This window comes from Corvus cornix, chromosome 2, assembly GCF_000738735.6.
Source record: "Corvus cornix cornix isolate S_Up_H32 chromosome 2, ASM73873v5, whole genome shotgun sequence".
NCBI classification, from domain to species: domain Eukaryota; kingdom Metazoa; phylum Chordata; class Aves; order Passeriformes; family Corvidae; genus Corvus; species Corvus cornix.
The window spans coordinates 56,386,938-56,406,234 of NC_046333.1; the positions used below are offsets into that span (position 1 = coordinate 56,386,938).

General features: G+C 35.3%; 1 protein-coding gene across 8 annotated transcripts in view; it reads right to left on the minus strand.

Annotated features, from left to right (window-relative positions):
- The window catches only part of AKAP9 (A-kinase anchoring protein 9), a 105,590-nt gene that overhangs the window by 16,550 nt on the left and 69,743 nt on the right, over window positions 1-19,297 (minus strand). For 5 of the 8 annotated variants that reach the window (XM_039549296.1, XM_039549301.1, XM_039549299.1 and 2 more), the window contains 13 exons: window positions 17,256-17,418; window positions 14,257-14,469; window positions 13,056-13,094; window positions 11,638-11,870; window positions 10,882-11,001; window positions 7,656-7,832; window positions 7,442-7,546; window positions 6,858-7,010; window positions 6,417-6,596; window positions 2,935-4,023; window positions 1,778-1,918; window positions 909-1,394; window positions 414-477 (listed from right to left, as the gene is read on the minus strand). In XM_039549296.1, coding sequence (XP_039405230.1) covers window positions 414-477; window positions 909-1,394; window positions 1,778-1,918; window positions 2,935-4,023; window positions 6,417-6,596; window positions 6,858-7,010; window positions 7,442-7,546; window positions 7,656-7,832; window positions 10,882-11,001; window positions 11,638-11,870; window positions 13,056-13,094; window positions 14,257-14,469; window positions 17,256-17,418 — 3,163 coding nt within the window. The remainder of the gene's footprint in view (window positions 1-413; window positions 478-908; window positions 1,395-1,777; window positions 1,919-2,934; window positions 4,024-6,416; window positions 6,597-6,857; window positions 7,011-7,441; window positions 7,547-7,655; window positions 7,833-10,881; window positions 11,002-11,637; window positions 11,871-13,055; window positions 13,095-14,256; window positions 14,470-17,255; window positions 17,419-19,297) is intronic. The other 3 variants (XM_039549297.1, XM_039549303.1, XM_039549300.1) reach the window with 2 other exon arrangements.

Consider the following 19,297-nt stretch of genomic DNA (forward strand, 5'->3'; position numbering starts at 1 on the left):
CTTGCCTATGAAAAGGATCACTGTAATAATTTTTATTGCACTTGGATAAGTCAATACCTGTCATCATCTCCCACTGCTAGGGAGCTGTAGCTTTAAACACTATCAGGAGATCATGAAGCTACACTGAAGAGATAATGTAATAGCTAAGATGGATATAGAAACTCCAATGGGAAGAAGAAAAATTAGCATCTGATGCCCCAACTAAAACCCATCTCTGCTCCAGACATTTTCCTTTTGTACCAAATTAATAGACATGTCATGTCCAGAACATTTGTTAGTGCCAATGTGCTTCAATGTGGGCAGTTGCTGTTTGGATTTCTTAGAAGACAAACTCTTTAATGGTAAACTTAATATTGAAAAAAGCAGGCTTAATTTGTAATGCTCTTTGAAATCTGTAAAAACAAATTTCTTACCACTAGAACCTCCATCTCTAGCTTGATATGGTGGAGAACGTGCTAATCCAGAAACTGGGATTCTCTGTATTTAGAAAAGAAAACAATCAAATCTTTAAACAGCCCTTCACCACTCTCAATAAGGGAGTGACTTTGAAGGAGCAGGAAACAATGTGAACCTCTTTGTTCCATTTCCCCTGCAATCAAAGTAATAAAACTGAATATGAGAGAGATGGCATTCCACAGGGTGACCTACACTTGTCCCCATTTCACAGAACAGGACAGGTCCAAGGCAGAAGCACAAGGAAGCACTTGATAGTTGAGCAAACCTGCGAACTTAAATGCTGAGAAACAGGTTCACAATCTCTCCCAGGGCCATGGAAACACTAGAACATTTAAAAGTTTTTTACTGAGCGTGTGGTGGTTCACACTTAACAGATTTTAAATGGGAATTTCTGTACCAAGAGCAAAAGTTTAAACCAAAGTATTTCAGTAATTAAAAAATAAGATACATACTTCTTTGGCTTGTAGAGTTTCTACGACTTCCTTTAAAGTATTACATTCTTCAGTCAATACTTGTACTGCAACAAACTTCTCTCTCTTTAATGCTTCAGACTCAGAGATATGCCTTGTCTCCATGTCCATGATTTCAGCCGCGTGGAGTTCCTGCATTTGGTCGATTTTTTCAGTAAATTCTCTTACAATCTCTGCAATCTCTTCTGAAGAACATCCATTTTGCAAATCAATTTGGATTCCTGCATTTTTAACAAGGACTGGTGAGATTTCCACAGTATTGTCTGTTTGCAGTGAGGAGTTGTTTCCAGTTAGAGTAGACTCACTGGTTGACAGATCACAGGATATTTCTGCATCCCTCTTGCTTTCAGTTTTCACCATTTCTTTGTCCTTTCTCAGGTAACTTGCAAGCCTCTCTTCTGCTTGAACCAGGTTCTCTTTGACCTTGCACAGGTCTTCCTGAAGATGTATCAGACTTGCCTCTTTTACCTGTAAATATGGAGAACCTCAAGTGCAATCCTTCCAAACACTTAAAACACCTAAAATCCAAGCAACCCTCTGAACCATTACAGCTCAATTTAGTTCTATTTTAAAGCAGTTAAGACACATGGTGGCAAATATTATCTCCTAAGAAATACAGCTCTAGATCCACTGCTGCACTGCAGTAAAACTAAGTACTGTGGCAATGAGTGAATATATTTGATCTACAGCATCAGCTCTGTTCCACTCCCAGCAGGCAGTGAGTGGCTGTTTTTCTTGGTAGCATTCTCAGTAAATGATTAAAACCCCCCAACCTATAGCATGCATATTTGAACAGTAAGTCCTGTATAATTATTTGATTTAAATACAATAAGGAACACTCTGGTTCTTACTGCTAGTTCTTGCTGAAGTTTTTCTGCCTTTTCTCTGTAACTGCTCAGCTCTTCCTTAGCAGCAGCTGCCTCTTCTTTCACTTGTTCAAGTTCATTAATAAGCACATTTTCTTTTTGACTTTCCATGATCTTTGCTTCTACCTATATGGCAACACAAAACATGGAAAATGGTAAAGAATCAATTTTTAACAGCAGTGATCACTTTCACAGAAACTTACAAAGTGAAAAGAGCAAAGGGAAAAACAAATGTATGTTATTTGGGTTAACACAGCCTCAAAAAAATAAGACTAAGACCATGGGAGAAAAGACTATCCTACAGTTTACTGTAGAGAGAACTGCAACCATAAATTGGGTACATCACACAGAAACCACAGGGAGGAAGGTAAACAGAGAGTAGGAAATGAGGTCTGATAATATTATCTAACTTACAAGACATTTATTACATTCACTAAATTTGTATTTGGATCAAGGATCTTAGAACCTTTTCTTGCCCAGTACTGGGTTCCATGATTGCTGAAACTCTCACATTGAGAGATATCAAGCCCATTTTTGGACTATCAAATATAGTAAATTTTGACTGATGGTTCTAAGTTGAGAGGCAATAAACCACTAGTGCACGGAAATCTGGACAAATCTGGAAAAACTACTTAAGGTGAAATATCTTTGGAACTGAGATGGGAAAACAAAAAAAACATAAACCAAGATCAAAACATATATAAATAAACAACCTCCATCCCAAAAAAACCTGTATAGACAAATTGGTATCGCTTCCCTTATCATTCTGAATACTCTCTTAGACAGCTTTCATGATTTTAATTTTTATCTCTCTGCCTCCACACCATGTAGAAGTGTACTTCATTCTATTCTATGTCAAGTCAAATTAAGAATAAGAAATTATATGTCCAAAATTCAAAACCACCTTACATGCGTGAAAAGGTAAGGCGTTTTTAATGCAAAATGGAAACTGATCGCGGGGTTCCCCTAAAATAGCATCCTTCTCTTCTTTGTGACTGTAAGGATAATATAGAAACTGAAGTGCTACACACAGCAGAATATTCCTATAGTTATTCTCATTAAGAACCATTTCATTCATTATACTTTACATAAAATAACAGGTTTTAGTAAAAACAAGCCAAAAGGAAGTGGCATCTAATTACCTGGTATGTCTGCATTTCTTCTTGTTTAATATATTTCTGAATCTCTCCTTTATGTTTTTCTTGAACCTCTTCTAGCAATTGCTGAAGTTCTAAGAACCTCTCTTCTTTCACTGTAGCTTCCTTTTGCGCAACTTTTACATTTTCTTTTTCTAGCTCCAAGCTACAATTTACCATTGCCAGTTGGTCTTCCATCTCACTAAGCCTCTGTGTTAAGAGTGATAATTTTGATTCTGTCTCATTTTCAGTTCTATCACTCAAACCCTCTGTTTGGGTATTCTTGCTTGCTTCATCCACACATTTTGGAGCTTCCTGAATTTCCTGCATGAATTTTCTCTGCTCTTGAACTGCATTTAGCTGAACCTGACTCACAAGAGCAGCAGCAACCTTCTCCATTAGTGTCTTCTCCAGTTCTAATATCCTCTTTTTAAGTGCTTCTCTTTCAGCTTTGCTTTGCTCTTTCATGTCTTTTATTTCATTGTAGGACTGGGACAGTTCTGAATCTTTTTCTTTAATGCATGCCTGAAGTTCCTGCAGTTGTATCTCCATCTTGCTAATGGTGACTCTTGCACTCTCATCTGAAGTCCTAAGTTGGGACTGATCTAGCAACTCTATCTCCTGACATAAGCCTCCTTCCATTTGTTCAGTTTTTCCATTGCTCCTGTCTTCTGGTTTTGACTTATCACCTTGGACTACTGCACACTTATACTTCTCTGTTATTCTTTCATGCTCTTTTTTTAACATACTTATTTCTTGCTTTAACTGGCTCATTTTTAACTTAGTTTCCTCAAGCTCATTCTTTGTTTGAGATGCCTCTGCATTTATGTTTTCTACTTGCTTTTCCAAAGCTTCCTTTTCTGCCAGAACTGCTTCAAGTATGTGTTTCAGACTGTCAGCATCTTCTTGAAAACCAGCAATGTCTGCTGGTACTTTTTGTTCAATAATTGCCAGCTCCTGCTGAAGCTTATCAATTACATCATTCAACTGCTCTACTTCCTCATCATTCTTTTTCTTCACACGTTCTTGATCGCTTTTCAGACATTCTACCTGGGCTTCAAGCTCCCGTATATGCTCGTTTTGCTCTTCAATAATCTGGGGAAAAAAAACCCAAACAGAAACACCCAGATAATTTTTGGTCTGGACTTCCCAGAAACAGTTTAATTAAACACTGAAAGATCTTGTAAAAGAAAGTTCTCAGAGAATTTCTTAATGTGATGTCTCTTCTAAAGCTTTATGAGAATTGAGACATCTTCAAACAGGACTGACAAAGTAGCCTGTGACCTTAAAGAAATGAAAAATAGGTATTAAAGCATCAGATGAAGTGGAAAGCATTTGTAACATGGTGGCTTCTAATAAATGAGTAGAAACAAAAAATTGAATGACTGGTGTTGAAAAAATCTAAGTTTAATAAATAAAATTCTTAGCAAAAGGAATAAAAAGAAGTTATCAGATTACAATAGAATAAGTTTAAAAAAATTCATTAAAACCCTTTTTAAATTGCAGCGGGAGCAAATTTCACTTGAGTGTAGAAGAATGACAAAAAAATTTCCCTTTACAAAAATAAAATAAAGACAGACCAGATAATAAGTAGTAAGTCTAAGAAACAAAATGGATTTTTTTTAAGTGAATATTTGGAGATCTGAAGTGAACAGTGCTTCTACAGTGGAAATGTGGAAGGCAGAAGAAAATATGTCAAAAATATTTGGAAATACATAAAATCAGTTAAGATATCTAAAATAGGTAAGAACTCTAATAGAGTCTTTTAGAATATGAAGAAAACATGCAGAAAAGGTGAAAGATGACTAAATTCATTAATCAAATAGCCATGTTTTTTCCTTTATCACTTAATACTTCACTATGCTTAGCTAGTTAAATAGAATAATAAGATGACTTTGTATTAAGCATATGTACAAAAATAAATGTGGCCATATAAATTAGAACGGCTGGTTTGCCAACCAAGAACTTAATTTTAAAAATCCACAAAAACTAGAGGAAGCTCAAAAACACTAAATAAAATCTGAACAAGTCATAACATCATAAAATGGCTTGGGTTAGAAAGGACCTTAAAGATCATACAGTTGCAACCCTGCTGCCACAGGCAGAAGAAAGCACAGTGGTCCTGGTGATCGGTATCAACTCAGCATAGAGGTTTCTGTTCTTCAAATTCTGTTCTTCAAATTGGAATAAAGGCCCACAGAACGCAAATACAGTAATTAAAAGAAAAGCACTTTGTGGGATGAAGATGTCTAGGGGACTTAGAAAAGGGATTAACCTAAGAATAATCTATTAATATTTAATAATGCTCTCATAATCAAGCAGAGTAATTATTTAATGTCCTGGAAAATAAAACCAAGTCAGAGGATGAAATTAAGAAAATTAAGCTTTATGTAACAAGAGAAGAAACAATTATTAAAACAAATTTTAACTGAATCCTAGGTGTTTTTCTCAAGGCAAGAACTGTAACTCTATTACTGGGGTCATTGTATAGAGCAGAACTGTTCTGGATTCTTGAAGTATAGTATTTCCTAAATCCAGTTTTCTAAATCCAATTCTAAGTTTTGTCATTGTTTCACTATAACTGAGTTTTGCACATAAAGACTCAGGGAAATTATCCAGCTCAGTCAGAGCCCTATTTTAGTGGATTCAATATGTCCTAGTAGAATGTTAGCCTAAATGTTCTGTCAGCTACCAAGGGATAACAGAAATCCCGTTCTTAACTTGCTTTTGAGTTAAAGCTTATGACTAATAAATGACATTTAAAATAGTCAGATGCAAAATTCAGCCACTGAAAAAATCAATGTGTTTTATCTGTATAAAATCAGAGTAAGCCAAAAGAAGATGAAGCTGATAATCAAAAAACCACATAATTGAAAAATAAGAGAAAGCTACAGGTGCTAAGGCTCAGTAAATAAAAGATAAATCTGCTTCTTTCTGTCTTCCTCTCTATTGCTAATAAAACACACCATTTTTTTTGCACCTCCATGCTTGAAACTGGATAAAAGACGTTTCCAACACTGGTATGAGGACAAAGCATTCACACAAGCTCACGGAGCTCTGTTCAACTGCTAAAAATGCATTAAAATCCAACATTACCCAGCAGGTGTCACTGGAGCGTAACACTAAATGAAGTCATGTGAGGGAAGATGCTAAAATGAATGTTGAGATTGAATTCAGCTACCTACATACTACTAAATATTCAGACATATCAGAAAAATAAGGAATGAAGAAGAATTTAAAACAAAAACTCAAGCAGAAATAAGGCAAAATAATTAAAAAGAAAAGCAAGCAAAAAGCATCTGTCATAAACAAGACTAAAAAAGAAAAAGAGATTAGGTTTAAAGCATTCCTTGAAACTGAAGCATCTGCATTTTTGAATCAAGGCAGCAATAGAAGATAATGCAACTGGTGGGGGACAGAGTGTTTTTTTCCTTCAAAGAGTTAGCAGCACAAAGTAGGACTCTGAAAAGGATTTCAGAAGTGTGTACCTTGTTGTCAGTTGTGACTTCAAGTTGCTGTTGCAGTTTTGCTATTTGTTCATGAAGATGATATATTTCCTGATCCTTTTCTTGCATGATGTGAGCGAGCCTCCCAGCCACTAAATGATGGTCTTTTATGGTGGCATCTTCAGATTTCTGGATAGCTAGTCCTAGTATTTCCATTTCATCCTGCCAAAAAAACCCCAAAAACACGTTACAGTTGTACATAACATTTTCTGCATATTCTTGTATGAGTATTTCAAGTGTAGGAATTAAAAAAAACAAGTTTCATGGAATGACAAGTAATCATATGAAATTTTAAATATTCTGGCAAATTGAACAGTGGAATGCTTGAGAAAGAGAAAGAATTTGATGTCTTGGCATTTTCAAAGAACTTATTTCTGCAGAGGAAGGAGAATAAATCTTTAGGCTTCTCTGTTACACAGTTACCTTAAATAATTTGTTCTCTTGTTCAAGTTCCTGCAAGTGTGTAGTGGACTCCTTTTGCTGAATTTCTAGCTGCATGTGCAGTTGCTGAACTTCTTCATTTTTATTTTCTAGCTCCTCACGAAACTGCTCCAATTGTTCCTCAAGGTTCGTGACCTATGTTTCCAAACAAAAGGAGAAGGAAAAGGAGTGGGCAGCCATACCAAAAATTAAATGTTATAAATTTCAAGTACAATGTCCACAGTAAATTGGTTTGCTAAGCACAAACAAAATAATGTGTACTTGGTGACATTCTGAGTCCTTAAACTGAATGGAATTTTAAACACCACTAAAAAAATCAGTTGAAATCATCACAAAGTTTTTATTCATTGGGCTGAATTTTTATTTCAGAAACACTCTTTCAAGTCATAAATATTAACACAGAACAACAGCTATCATGGATCACAGGAGAATTTCAAAGGGATTTGGACTGCTGTCTCTCTAACTGTAAAAAATTTCATCTGTATAGTTCACTAAACTCAACAAAAAGCAAAAACTGACAAAACAACATGTAAATGGAAAGATGGAACTTTTCACAGGAATTTTACCTCCTTTTCTTTTCTGTCCACAGCTTCTCGTTCAGCTTGCAGTTGTACTTCAAGAGGTAACTCTCCCTTTACTATGATGGTGCCAAACTGTTTCCTTTCCTCCACCTTTACATAGGAATAATATTAACAGTTATCAGATTAAAAAAATACACTATTTTGGTCTCAAGAAAATACGAAAGGAGCAAACCCTTGATAAATTTCGACCAAGCAATACCTTTTGCAAGTGGTCAGCACTGATGATTAAGGCTTGTTCCAGTTCTCTTATCCTGCATTCTAGCTTCTCAATTTCTTCATTTCGTTCTTGTACATCTCTCTGAAGTTGCTCCTTGGAGAGCAAAAGCTCACTGCATTTGTCTGTTTTCTCTTTGAGATGATTTGTTAACTGTTCAACCTGGTGACAATATGGCAAGATTATTATATTGTATTACACTGCAAGGGTTCACTAGCAACGGCAACACCATGCATTTTGGACGGGGAGAAAATATTCCTCTTTTTCTCCCATAAGAAAACTCCTACTCTTTAGGTGAAGCAGAATGTCAGGATACTGTGGTACGACATCAACAAATACCAACAGCATTATTTAAGAAGTGGTATGTTCTGTGCTGCATTGCCTCCTCTCTAGAACTGATCTTGTCCTTCTGAAGCCTTCATACTCTGTAGTCAGTCAAAAGCAAGCAGCACAGCATCCCTATGCAGCACACTAAAATGATGCCTTTAACGTCTGTGGATGGAATGTCTTGACCCTATGGTCAAGATGCTATTTGCCTCTGAGGAAAATCATAGCTCTAAAAATCTGTGACAAAATTATTCAAAAGAAGGAGCTGATTTGTGACATACAGAAATATCCTAAAACTCACTGGGTCTTTAACATTGAAGAGAATAGCTATACTTAAATGACAAAAGACAGGAAGCTTTGTTTTCTTGCTGTGTTCCTTAAATGGGACCAAACAGATGTCACGGATGTAGTAATTTCACTTTCTATGGGGGACAAAACATCCAAATAAAACATTCTGAATCTCAGCAGGTCAGATGTATGTATCTCAGCAATAACATATTAAAAGATTAACTGAAGTAGCAGACATAGTAATATCTATCAATTTCTAGCTACATTTCAGAAATTATTAATTGAAATTAAAGATAAGAAAGACGCATAACAAATCCATAGTATGATGTACAGAGTTAAGACCTGAGTAATTGAGCAAGAGACAGGGAAAGTAATATTTGTCCCACTCCAGAAACTGATTTCAGTATTTACAATTAGGAAGTTACGATGTAGCCAAAAGGTAGAAGACTCAAAGCATTTCAAGAGATAGGAGAGAAGAGGACCAGAACATAAAGCTGACTGGATGGTATTATTGACGTTATCCATCCATGAGTAACATCACAGTCTGAAGTGACCTCAGAAAAGTCCTGAGAGAGAAATGGAAAAATAAAAATCAAGTCTAGAGCAGACTCTACGAAGACCCTCCCCGGAATAAGTTGACAAAGCTGAAACAACAGTAAGAAACAAATTATCAACTGAAAATGCTTATGGCATTCCCTCAAAGCAGAAGAGGATTTTAAAAAATGTGCAACTACAAAAAATAGAACAGCGCTCTCAAAAGCATGATAAATAATGAAAATATGCATATTTACAAAGTATTTCAAGGAACACTGTGACATCAAAATATACTATATGTGCCACACTTGATAAGATAAATGTAAACGTAATACATTATTGAAAATCCTGTTAATAACTTCTAGCATATCACATTTAACATCACCCATATGTAAATCAGCTGCTACATCTGTGGTGCTTGCAGACATTATCTTGCTGTCTTTCCACTTACTAAAAAATTCTAATGTAAAAATATCAAACATAAATCTCAAAATTTTAATCACAGTTAAAGCTGTCTTTCATTTCACAGCATGCTTTAAATTTCCATTGTAGCGTATCTGCCAATTTAAGAGTATACACATATGTGTATATGTACATATAAATCAGGGTGATTTTTACATATAGATTCTGAGCAAATAGGACAATTTTTATTGTGCTATCAAATTTGAACTTTTCTTGGGAGAATTTTTTTTCAATGTGAGAATTTTAATCAGGAATTCATATGCTATCCATGACACAAATAATAAACAAACACGTCACAAAATGAACCCAAAATGAACATCCTGGATTCAGGAAAATTAATTGTGCTGGAGCCACCTCCATCTGTGTAATACCTAAGCAGGAGAGGAATGTGCACACTCTTGGCAACAGAAGGAGATAGATGCAGAATTTCTGTATATGTTTTGTTTAACACGTACACAGCTAATTCCAGACAATTCATTGTTCACAGAGGCTGATGACAACCATATCCCATAGTACTAACTGAACGTCATCTTTCACAAACCTTTGCACTAAAATATATTTAGAAACCCAATGAAACACAGTTCTAAACCTGGAAATTCTAAATTATTAAGTACTTTGACACCCACATCTCGCATATAGCAGTTACATCCTATTACTGTCTGTGGTCCTAAACTATATCCTAGAATCATAGAATGCTTTGGGTTGGAAGGGACCTTAAAGATCACCTAGTTCCAACACACCTGCCACAGGCAGGGACACCTTCCGCTGTTTTATATAATACAGAATACTAAATACTGCTAATATTTAAGAACTGAATTAACAGCAACTGAAGTACTCCAGTAAGACCTTTGATTTGAAAACAACAGTCTAACCTAATAGAGGGCATTTTAATACTGAAAATCGAGCAGGAAAATAATGCAAAAGTATCAACCTTGATCAAAAAGCAGCACACAAGAAAACCCACAAAAAATAAAATGTTATTTAATTGACTAACAGTTCATCAAACAAAATCTGCAAAAGCACTATAATAGCATTTACACTATAAAAGCATTTACACTGCTGCCACTTCTTGATTTTCCTGAGTCTAACAGTTTTCTGTGAGTCCCCTGAGCTGCTGTTCTAGAGTCACTACATTTGTTCCAGTGCCAGCAGACATTCACTGGGGAGGTTCAGGTGTACACAGAGAGTGCTGCAACATCTCAGGTGTTACACCTCAGCAACTCAATTCCCTCAGTGGTGTACCTGTGCTATAAACAGGATGTCAAAAAACTACATAAGAACATGTAAAATTGTTAAAACAGTCTTGAATGCTTCCACAAACTTTTGAGAACAGCGGATTTTCTAAGTTAAGTTATAGGAGAGAGCCTTATTGAAAGTTAAGAAGTTTCTGTACGTCTGCTACTAAAACTAAACAGCCTAAAAAAATCCCCAAAACACAGTTCACCACTTTCCTACAACACCTTCAGTCTCAGGGGATTTACTTTCCTGGTTTGCAAATGGATGCAGAGTAGGTACACCATAAAATAGCTTCACTATAATAACTTAACAGCTGTCAACTTGCCATTTATGTTCATTGAATATAAGTAATAAAATGTGTTACCTCTCTGGTTTGATGTTCATTGACAGGCTGACTCCTTTGTGGAACCTTAAGCTGTTGCTCCAGCTTCTGTATCTCTTGCTGGAATACATCTCTCTCATGCTCTCGGTCAATTGCTTGCTCCTGAAAGTTAGGAAATTATGTGGATACACCATTTTATTTAAACCCAATCCAAGTTAAGTATCTTATTACTTCTTACTTGCATTAATGTGAGCCTGGTAACAGTATGTGAGTATTTTTAAGGCAGCAGAACCTATTGCAGCTACCATTAACATCTTTATCATTTGGGGCAATAAATCTCATATTTTTTAATAAAAAAATTAGCATAGCAGAGACACATCAAGTAATATTTCACAAAAATGACAAGTTTGTTTCTTCTGTTCCAGATATACTACACAAATGACAGTAAGCAAATATTTAATGATTTCATTCCTAATGTTTGTCTTTGATAAACGTAGAATAAACAGAAATTCAAAATAGAAATGAACTCTGTGTTAATACTGATGAAGAGCAATCAGAAAAAAATAATTATAAATTGCTTGAAATACAGAGCTGTCCTAAGTAAGCACCTCCAATTAGTTTTCAACTTTTAAAATGTTATTAAATTCTTGGGCTAGAACCTACAGCACTGCCTATATTTGCTACCACCTGCCTATGTTTGCTCAAAATCTGCAAATAATTAGCATTTCCCCTTGAATCAAACCTCAGCACCAGTGCTACCAACCCACCTTCATAAAATCTGCCTTTTACCATACTTACATCTAGAAATTTTCTTGTTTTCTCAAGTTGTTTCTCCAAGGCCTGGTTTTGCTGCCTTAAGTCCATTAGTTCTGCATTTTTCTCTTGTTCTAGCTCTATGAAACGATTGACTTGCTCTTCCAAGTCTATTTCCAAGACTTTAACTTGCTTCTGAAGGTCATCATACTCTTTTTCAGCTTGACGTTGTACTTCAATTTTTTCCTTCATTAGCTTTTCTGTTTCCTCCAGTAATTCTGAGTATAATAAAAGCATCACTACTTTTAGGTATGAATAGTAAGCAATGTTATAAAGCAAAATCACTCCCCAAGGCATCCATGCTGTAATCTACAGAAGGATGTGAACCGGCTTGGGTTTTTACTATTTTTCTTTCTTTGAAAATATATTTTCTTCTGAGAAATTATCAGGATAATGACTGAAGGAAATTCATATTAAAATTACTATCCTTTAGTTAGTCTTCAAAGGACTGTTACTGAAGTTGTATCAGATCACTTCCCCGTTTAAGTTTCATATCAATTAAGAGGCCATCGTACAATTGAAAAGAAAAGGAAATGCATGGGGTGAAACCACAGCTAGAGTCAGCACAGGAGTTAACAATGATGCACAGAAAACCCAACCCTCTTCTCATCCCCATTGCCAGTAAAATCAATCCACTCCCAGATTTCATTATTTAATGTGATACATACAAATAATTCAGGGGAAATACTGAGAGACTGCTGGGCAGACAGAAAGGAAAATTACTGACCTGCAACTGGAGCTTGCAAAATCAGTGACTGCATGAATGCCCAATTTTGAGTCATCACAAAAAAGCCAGCAAGCACATATATAGGAAAGCCCCAAACCACTCCAAGACTCTTAAGCCACAGCCCACTGAAGTACCTATTAACTAAACGTACGAACCCCTTGAGGTAAAACCCAAACAGCTAAGTGCACTTACTTTTGGAGAATCTTAAAATCAGGATTGATATTTTAACAGAAACAATAAAATTTACTTTCACTAGAGAAGAAAGATCCTTCAGGCACCATCATCTTACATCGTATTTAACCAATTCTCATTTCTAGGTAACCACTATGTATCAATATAATAAAAACTTTAATTATCACAGTGAATGACTTAGCTGTATTTGGAAATAAAAAGCGATAAAAGACTACAAAAATATCTCTCCAATACCATCTAAGTAACTGCAATTCATAGGTGAATAAGATGATGGTTATTGATGAATTTGCTTATGTTTAGAAATCAAAAGAAATGTTGTTAGCAAAACGTTGAACTGAGTATGAAATACAACATCAAAGCTGCAGGCCAGTAAGAAATACAAGTAACGTCAGTAAGCCAAAAGCCCAATAATCCTGATTAACAATGTCAGTACGTGTAAGTCTTCCACCCAGTTACAGATTGGCCATGCAACATACAAACACACCTGCTTGGGAAGCTGCATCGATTGCAGCATCTACTAGGCCTAGGAGAATAGAGAGAGAGAAAACAAAAAAAAGAAGCAAAGTAATTCACATGCCAGCTACAGTTTTCTTGTGGTGCAACAATGTAAGAGAAAATGAAGCCAAAGATAGATGTGGCATTTAATGACAAAGTTGTTGAGATAACTTAGGGAATGTGACAAGTTATTCTGGTATGCATGATATAAGTGCCTACACATACTTATAGAATATTTAGAAGCCTAAACCATACCAAAAATAACTAAAGTGGAATCACAGACAAGGATCTTCTTTACTACAGAGTAGGAAGCAGCAGGTTGTTCTTACAATTTTGTTGTTACAGAAAACTGCAGGAAATGGCAAATACACAAGATGTGCAATCCATAAAAATAGCAACATTATAAACTGGAATAAACTTCTGGAAATTAAATAAAATGGTAACTTCATCCTGCTATTTACAATGTAAGCACTGCAATCCTTGAAAGATCAGTACTTCTTAAAATACTAGTGTTCTAATTTTCTTCCCCTCTCAAACATGAAACATTAATTTCAGTTATTAGTTTAAGGAAGAATTAAAAGACATATTTACTTCATGAGGGTAAATGCTTTTTTTGAGTAAGCAGTTAGTTAGATTACATTGACACGGTATATATCTGAAATTTTCACCATCAGGACTGAAAGCTTTCATTACTGGTAGGTAAAAGCCTTTCTTTATCATGCAACTTCTGTGCTATTCTTCCCTGAAAGAGGAATTTATTAGAAAAGTTTATCTTCCTTGCCTACAATAAATACAGCCATCACACGTAGTGCAATCACGTTCTGGTGGGTATGCTTCCTAGTCCATCTTTCTGTTTGGAAAGTATTTAGACAGAATTTATATCCATTGTTGCTATTCCATCTCCAGTGATAATCTAAATAAAAGAAGATCTTCGGAGATAAAGCTTTCTCTGGCTTAAAGAACAACTGTAATTTCTCAACACTTGTAAAAATTCAGTCATTTCTTGTTTAAAAATCAAGAAAAGTTATCATGCCAACATTAGGCAACAGGTGTGAAAATACCACATTTGGCCCTATCACATTTTTATTAATGATCACACAGGCAATGGGGAGAAGCCTTTGCCAAGACTAGTTATTATTTTATTTGGAAGTGTAAGAAAATCTCATAGAAAGATCGTGATGAATACATACGCTGCTCTACTGGCCCCGCCTCTGCTCTCATGGCGTCCTTCTGTCTGGAGAGTAATTCCTTTTCTTCCTGCACCTGCTGCTGTTCAGCCTCTAACTCCTGCAATTTGTTACCTGTACACAGCAGCTCTTGCTCAAGATGGTCAATTACATCTATTTTTTCCTGGAGTTGTTTTTCCAGAAACGTTTTCTCATCTGCATAACCATCAATGAGGCCTGTAAAACACCAGTTCGGAGGCAGATTTAATAGACAATCAAAACCAATTTTTTTCTTGTTGAAGTCACTACCTGTATTCTGACATGCATGCACATGTATGTTGTTTGCTCAACACTTGACAATTTTTACTCCTGTCCTTGCTATCCTTTCATGATAAACAAATTATAGCAAAGACAGCAGAACACCAAATACAGCTCTTAATTTTTACTCTGCACAAAACCTCTGGAGCAAACAGGAACTCCAAAGCCAAGGAAAAATACATATGTAATAAACACAGGAGAAATAAGAAATTTAAATAAATTCAGTATAAATCACTACATATCTAGTCCTGAATCAGTATTAAAATGGATTTTACCCTATCTTGAGAATGTAGAAAAGCTAAAGATATTTCCATTTGTTAACAATGTAGACCCATCTTTTTTTCCATATTTGAATTCACAGAGAACACAGACATATAGGACTGGATATTGAAACAGAAAATACTGAACGAGTAACATCATTTATAACATTTCAAAACCTTGAGACAGTACAAACTCCAGTGGTTATTCCCACCATATCAGATACTGTCCACAATGAGTACTTAACAGATTTGAAGTTGAGAGGGCATTCCCAGGTTAAATGGAATGCACATTCCCACAAAAAAGTTATGAACAATGAAGTCTGTTAAAATCACACATCGTGGTATTTACTTCTGCCAACTTTTTTTTGAGATGTAATGAAAATTTTCAGAGTTCAGTGAACAAATTTGCATTAGCTTTTCTATCATATCAGATAAGTTGTATCTGACACCACTAAAACACAAGAGGTTTGAAAATGTCTCAGCTACAGCAGTTTTTGTGATAAGAAAGAAATGATCACAAATGACAAATTTTATCTCAAGAGAAGACAGAGTACCATCAGATGTATAATGAACTAAGACATTGTTCTGCATACCTACCTAAGAAATTTAATAAAAGAATGTAGATTTCTTTGTCAGAGTGTGCTCACAACTCACTTCAATGGGCAGAAATGAAATCAAAAGCCTTCTATGACATCTTTGTTTCATTATACCAACATCAACAAAAAAAGGTGCCAGTCATTTAGAAGTGCATTAATTTCAAATGCACCTAACTTACAACTGTGCAATATATTTATCAAAGGCTAAAACTAACATCTAATTCTGTCTCTTATATTCTAGAACTGTTCATGAACCAAATCAATACAGCCATTGCGTCCTAATATATTAGGCATTTTTACTTTATTATTGAAGATTTGTGAATAAAATTTCTATCAAGACAAAATACTATCCTCCAAAAAAAGCAGCTGCCTACATTCTGAAATTCTTCAATACTAAAAGTTTTTCTAAGTCCATCCGTGTCAGAATATAAATTCTTAGGTCATTTATATCTTGTGGAAGAGTTCTTCATATTTTTGCATGTTTAGATGTGTTCCAAACAATTTTTTTCACTCTTAATTTAATCTTGGGTAAAAAAAAAAAGTAGTAATGCCTATTTTAGATTTGAATCTATTCCTTCTGAAATAAATTTTCATCCTTTCTGGTTTTGCTAAAGCTACTGAAATGTTGTAGCCAGTACTGCTGCTGCTGACACACAACATCTATGCTGTATGAACTGACAGGCGACCAAGTGTCCCTCACACCACATTTTAGACACATACATGGCTTAGAAACCTGCACTGCTTTTCAGCTTATGTGTGTCCCAGCTATTAATAGCATGTGAAATCATGATGGATTATCTGTCTGTGTAAAAAGAAGTGGGAGCCTGGCAGGGTAGCATTCTCCAGGAGTAACATTTGGCTATCAAACTTCACTCTATGCTCCCACTTTGCAACAGAGAAGTCTGCTGAGCTTCAAGACTATCAAAAATACCTTTCTGCTTACTACTACAGAGATCCTACCTACAGAGCAGGTGTTTTTTGCATCTTTTCCAGATGCTAATCACAGACAATGATAGACATGTTGGGTGGCTACAAAACATTGAGCTATCAAAACAAGAGAACAAACAGTGTCTGTCAGATTTGAACATATTTTCCTGATATCAGAATAGATTATTAGATTTGTAAGACCCAACAATTTTTAATCGCTTCCTTAATGCAGTTGAAAATACACTTTTTAAAAGATCACTTCAAACAGCACAAACTGAAACATATCACCACCATATCATCACATTCAGAGTAAAGGCTCTGTGTCAAGGTCATGAGGCAGCAGGCACAAACTGAAATATGGGAAACTGCACTTCAACATGTGAAAATAAGTTTGGGGTGTTTTTCCTTTCCCCTCATTGACACTGGTAGAACACTGGAACGTGCTCCAGTGGTCAAACACTGGAATGGCCACTCAGAGAGACGGTGGACATTCAAAACTTGACTGAACACAGCCTTAGGCAAGCTGCTCTACCTGATCTTGCTTTGAGCAAGGGGCTGGAATAGTTGATCTCCAGAGGTGCCTTCCAGCCTCAACTGTTTATGATTTTAAGTTGTTAACATTTAAGCTTGCCTGCACAAACAAACATGTTATAATGGAATAAATTAATTTTGAGGATCCAAGCACACATACAACCTATTATTTTTAATACTGTCATTATTTTTAATATTGTCAAAACTGGAAAACAGAATTACAGTGTGGTTGATGTTGGTAGGGACCTCCAGAGGTCATCATGTCCATAACTATCCAGAAGGCTGATAACATTCTAAAACTTGCAAAGAAATGGATAAAATTTACAATTTCTTTACCAATTAATAAGTAAGTAGATGCAAAGTCCAACAACTTGTAAAAAAAGCTACTCACCTTCAGCTTTACTAAGTTCCAAAGCCAACTGCTCTCTGGCTTTGGTTTCCTCATTAAGACGTTCTTGTAGCTCTTCCTGATACCTGATAAATTCTGTGGCCTCTTGTTGCTTCTTGAAGGACTCTCGCATGAGTTCTGTCTGAGTAATTTTAGCATGTTCAAGCTATCACAGGAAAAAAAAATTACAGAAATTAGATAAACACCTATTCTATCATTCCTATTTAATTAACAGTTGCTTCACAGAGTGATGGGAAGTCTCACATAACTTCACTAGACATTTGATATTTGATATTTGATAACATTTGATAAAATCTTTATTGAACACTCATTTGCAGAGTTCAAGATGAAGACTGACTTACAAAAGTCTAAGCAAACAGTCTTTGTCAGCATAGTGAACTCCATGAGCCACCTGGCTAAATCCGTGTCTTTGTTCCGGTAATTCCTGATTTATGAGCTTACACTAGATTCACCTTTGTTTAGACAACGTTTTGCACTAAATATGGGTAAGTTACCACCCCCCATACACTTACAATGGCTTAAAAACATTGTATAAAACTGGCAGAAGCCTTATTATGAATTGACTCAAGTAGTGCTTCTCCTCTTTTTCTCCTTAACATAAAGATAGATGAGAACACCAGGAAAATGTGAATTTTCATAGTATTGCACATTTTAACCAACAAGGGAGTAAAGCAGTGCTTCTTCCAACAGTGTCAACCTACCAGAATTACTAAGGATTTTTAAAATTCTTCTCCCCTTCTCTGGTGGGTTAATATTTAACATGTTAATGTTTAATACAGATGCAGAACAGTCTCACTGTGCCAGTATCCTGGAGTACTGGAAAACCATGTCACATAGAACTGCATATTTACAGTTTAGACATACCCAAAATGATAAATTCAAAACTAAATAAATTAGAATTATAAAAGTAAAATAGTGCATAAAGACAAAACATTTTTAGAAGTTTTGATTACACAAAATGTCCATTTAAGATAACATCAAACTGAAATCAATTACTAAAATCTTTACCTCTCAACTATTAACATTTATAGTCTACAGCCACCTCTCTGAGGGACACAAACACAAATTGTTAGAGCTGAACTCTGCATGAGTTCTTTGTGTAGCTTGTATTCAAAATAAGACAATTTATTTTGAATAAGAACAATGTCAGAAAATGAAATAACACATCTTCTGCTCCTTTGGTTTCTTGGTTGTTTTTTTTTTACTTTTTAATATTCTGGTTATTGGCAGATATTTGAAAGAGAACAACACCTACAGTTTCTATAAAATATTCCATCTCTCAAAAAAAAAAAAAAAGCTTTCACACGAAGTCCCACTAAGATCGTGAATATGAGGAGTTTGCTTTAAAAGCTCAGAAAAATGGGTTAAGGAACATTAAATAGAATAGTGCACACAAAATTATCCACTTTGAAAAGAAGGTCTGAATAATCAATACATTCTCTTTTATAGACTGAATTTAAATACTCAATTTCTTTTCTACAGCATTCCTTTTTAGATAGACATCACTAACATGTTCATGTTATTTATTTATTCTGCCAGGGGTTAAAGAAAGGTCTAAATACTGCAACTATCTACACTGATTTGAGATATTTTTAAAAATCACTGAGCACCCTGACTGTAGCCTTGTATTTTCAAGTGTTTAATGAAAGACCTATCTCAGATAAAAGGGAAACATATGATAGATTCACTGTACAGAGACAACCGTAAAAGTGGCTTCCTGAAATGCATGAAATATTCCAGTTAAAACTCAGAATAAAAATTACTCTCCAGCTTTTTTCAGTAATAACAACTCGAAGTATTGTTAAAAATATCACAGGGCAAAACAAAAAAGAAGTACAAACACAAACATGATTTTTTAAGATCAACAGTTTCTCCACGGGATCACTGGAAGCAATTCTCCAGCTTATGCTAGTTACTGTTACTAGTTAGTGCACCAAAGCTAAAAAGGAGCAACTTTGACTGCAGTCTCTCCCCCAGCGTGAATTATTCTCAGTGAGAAAAATGAAATGGAGTAAGTAACACTG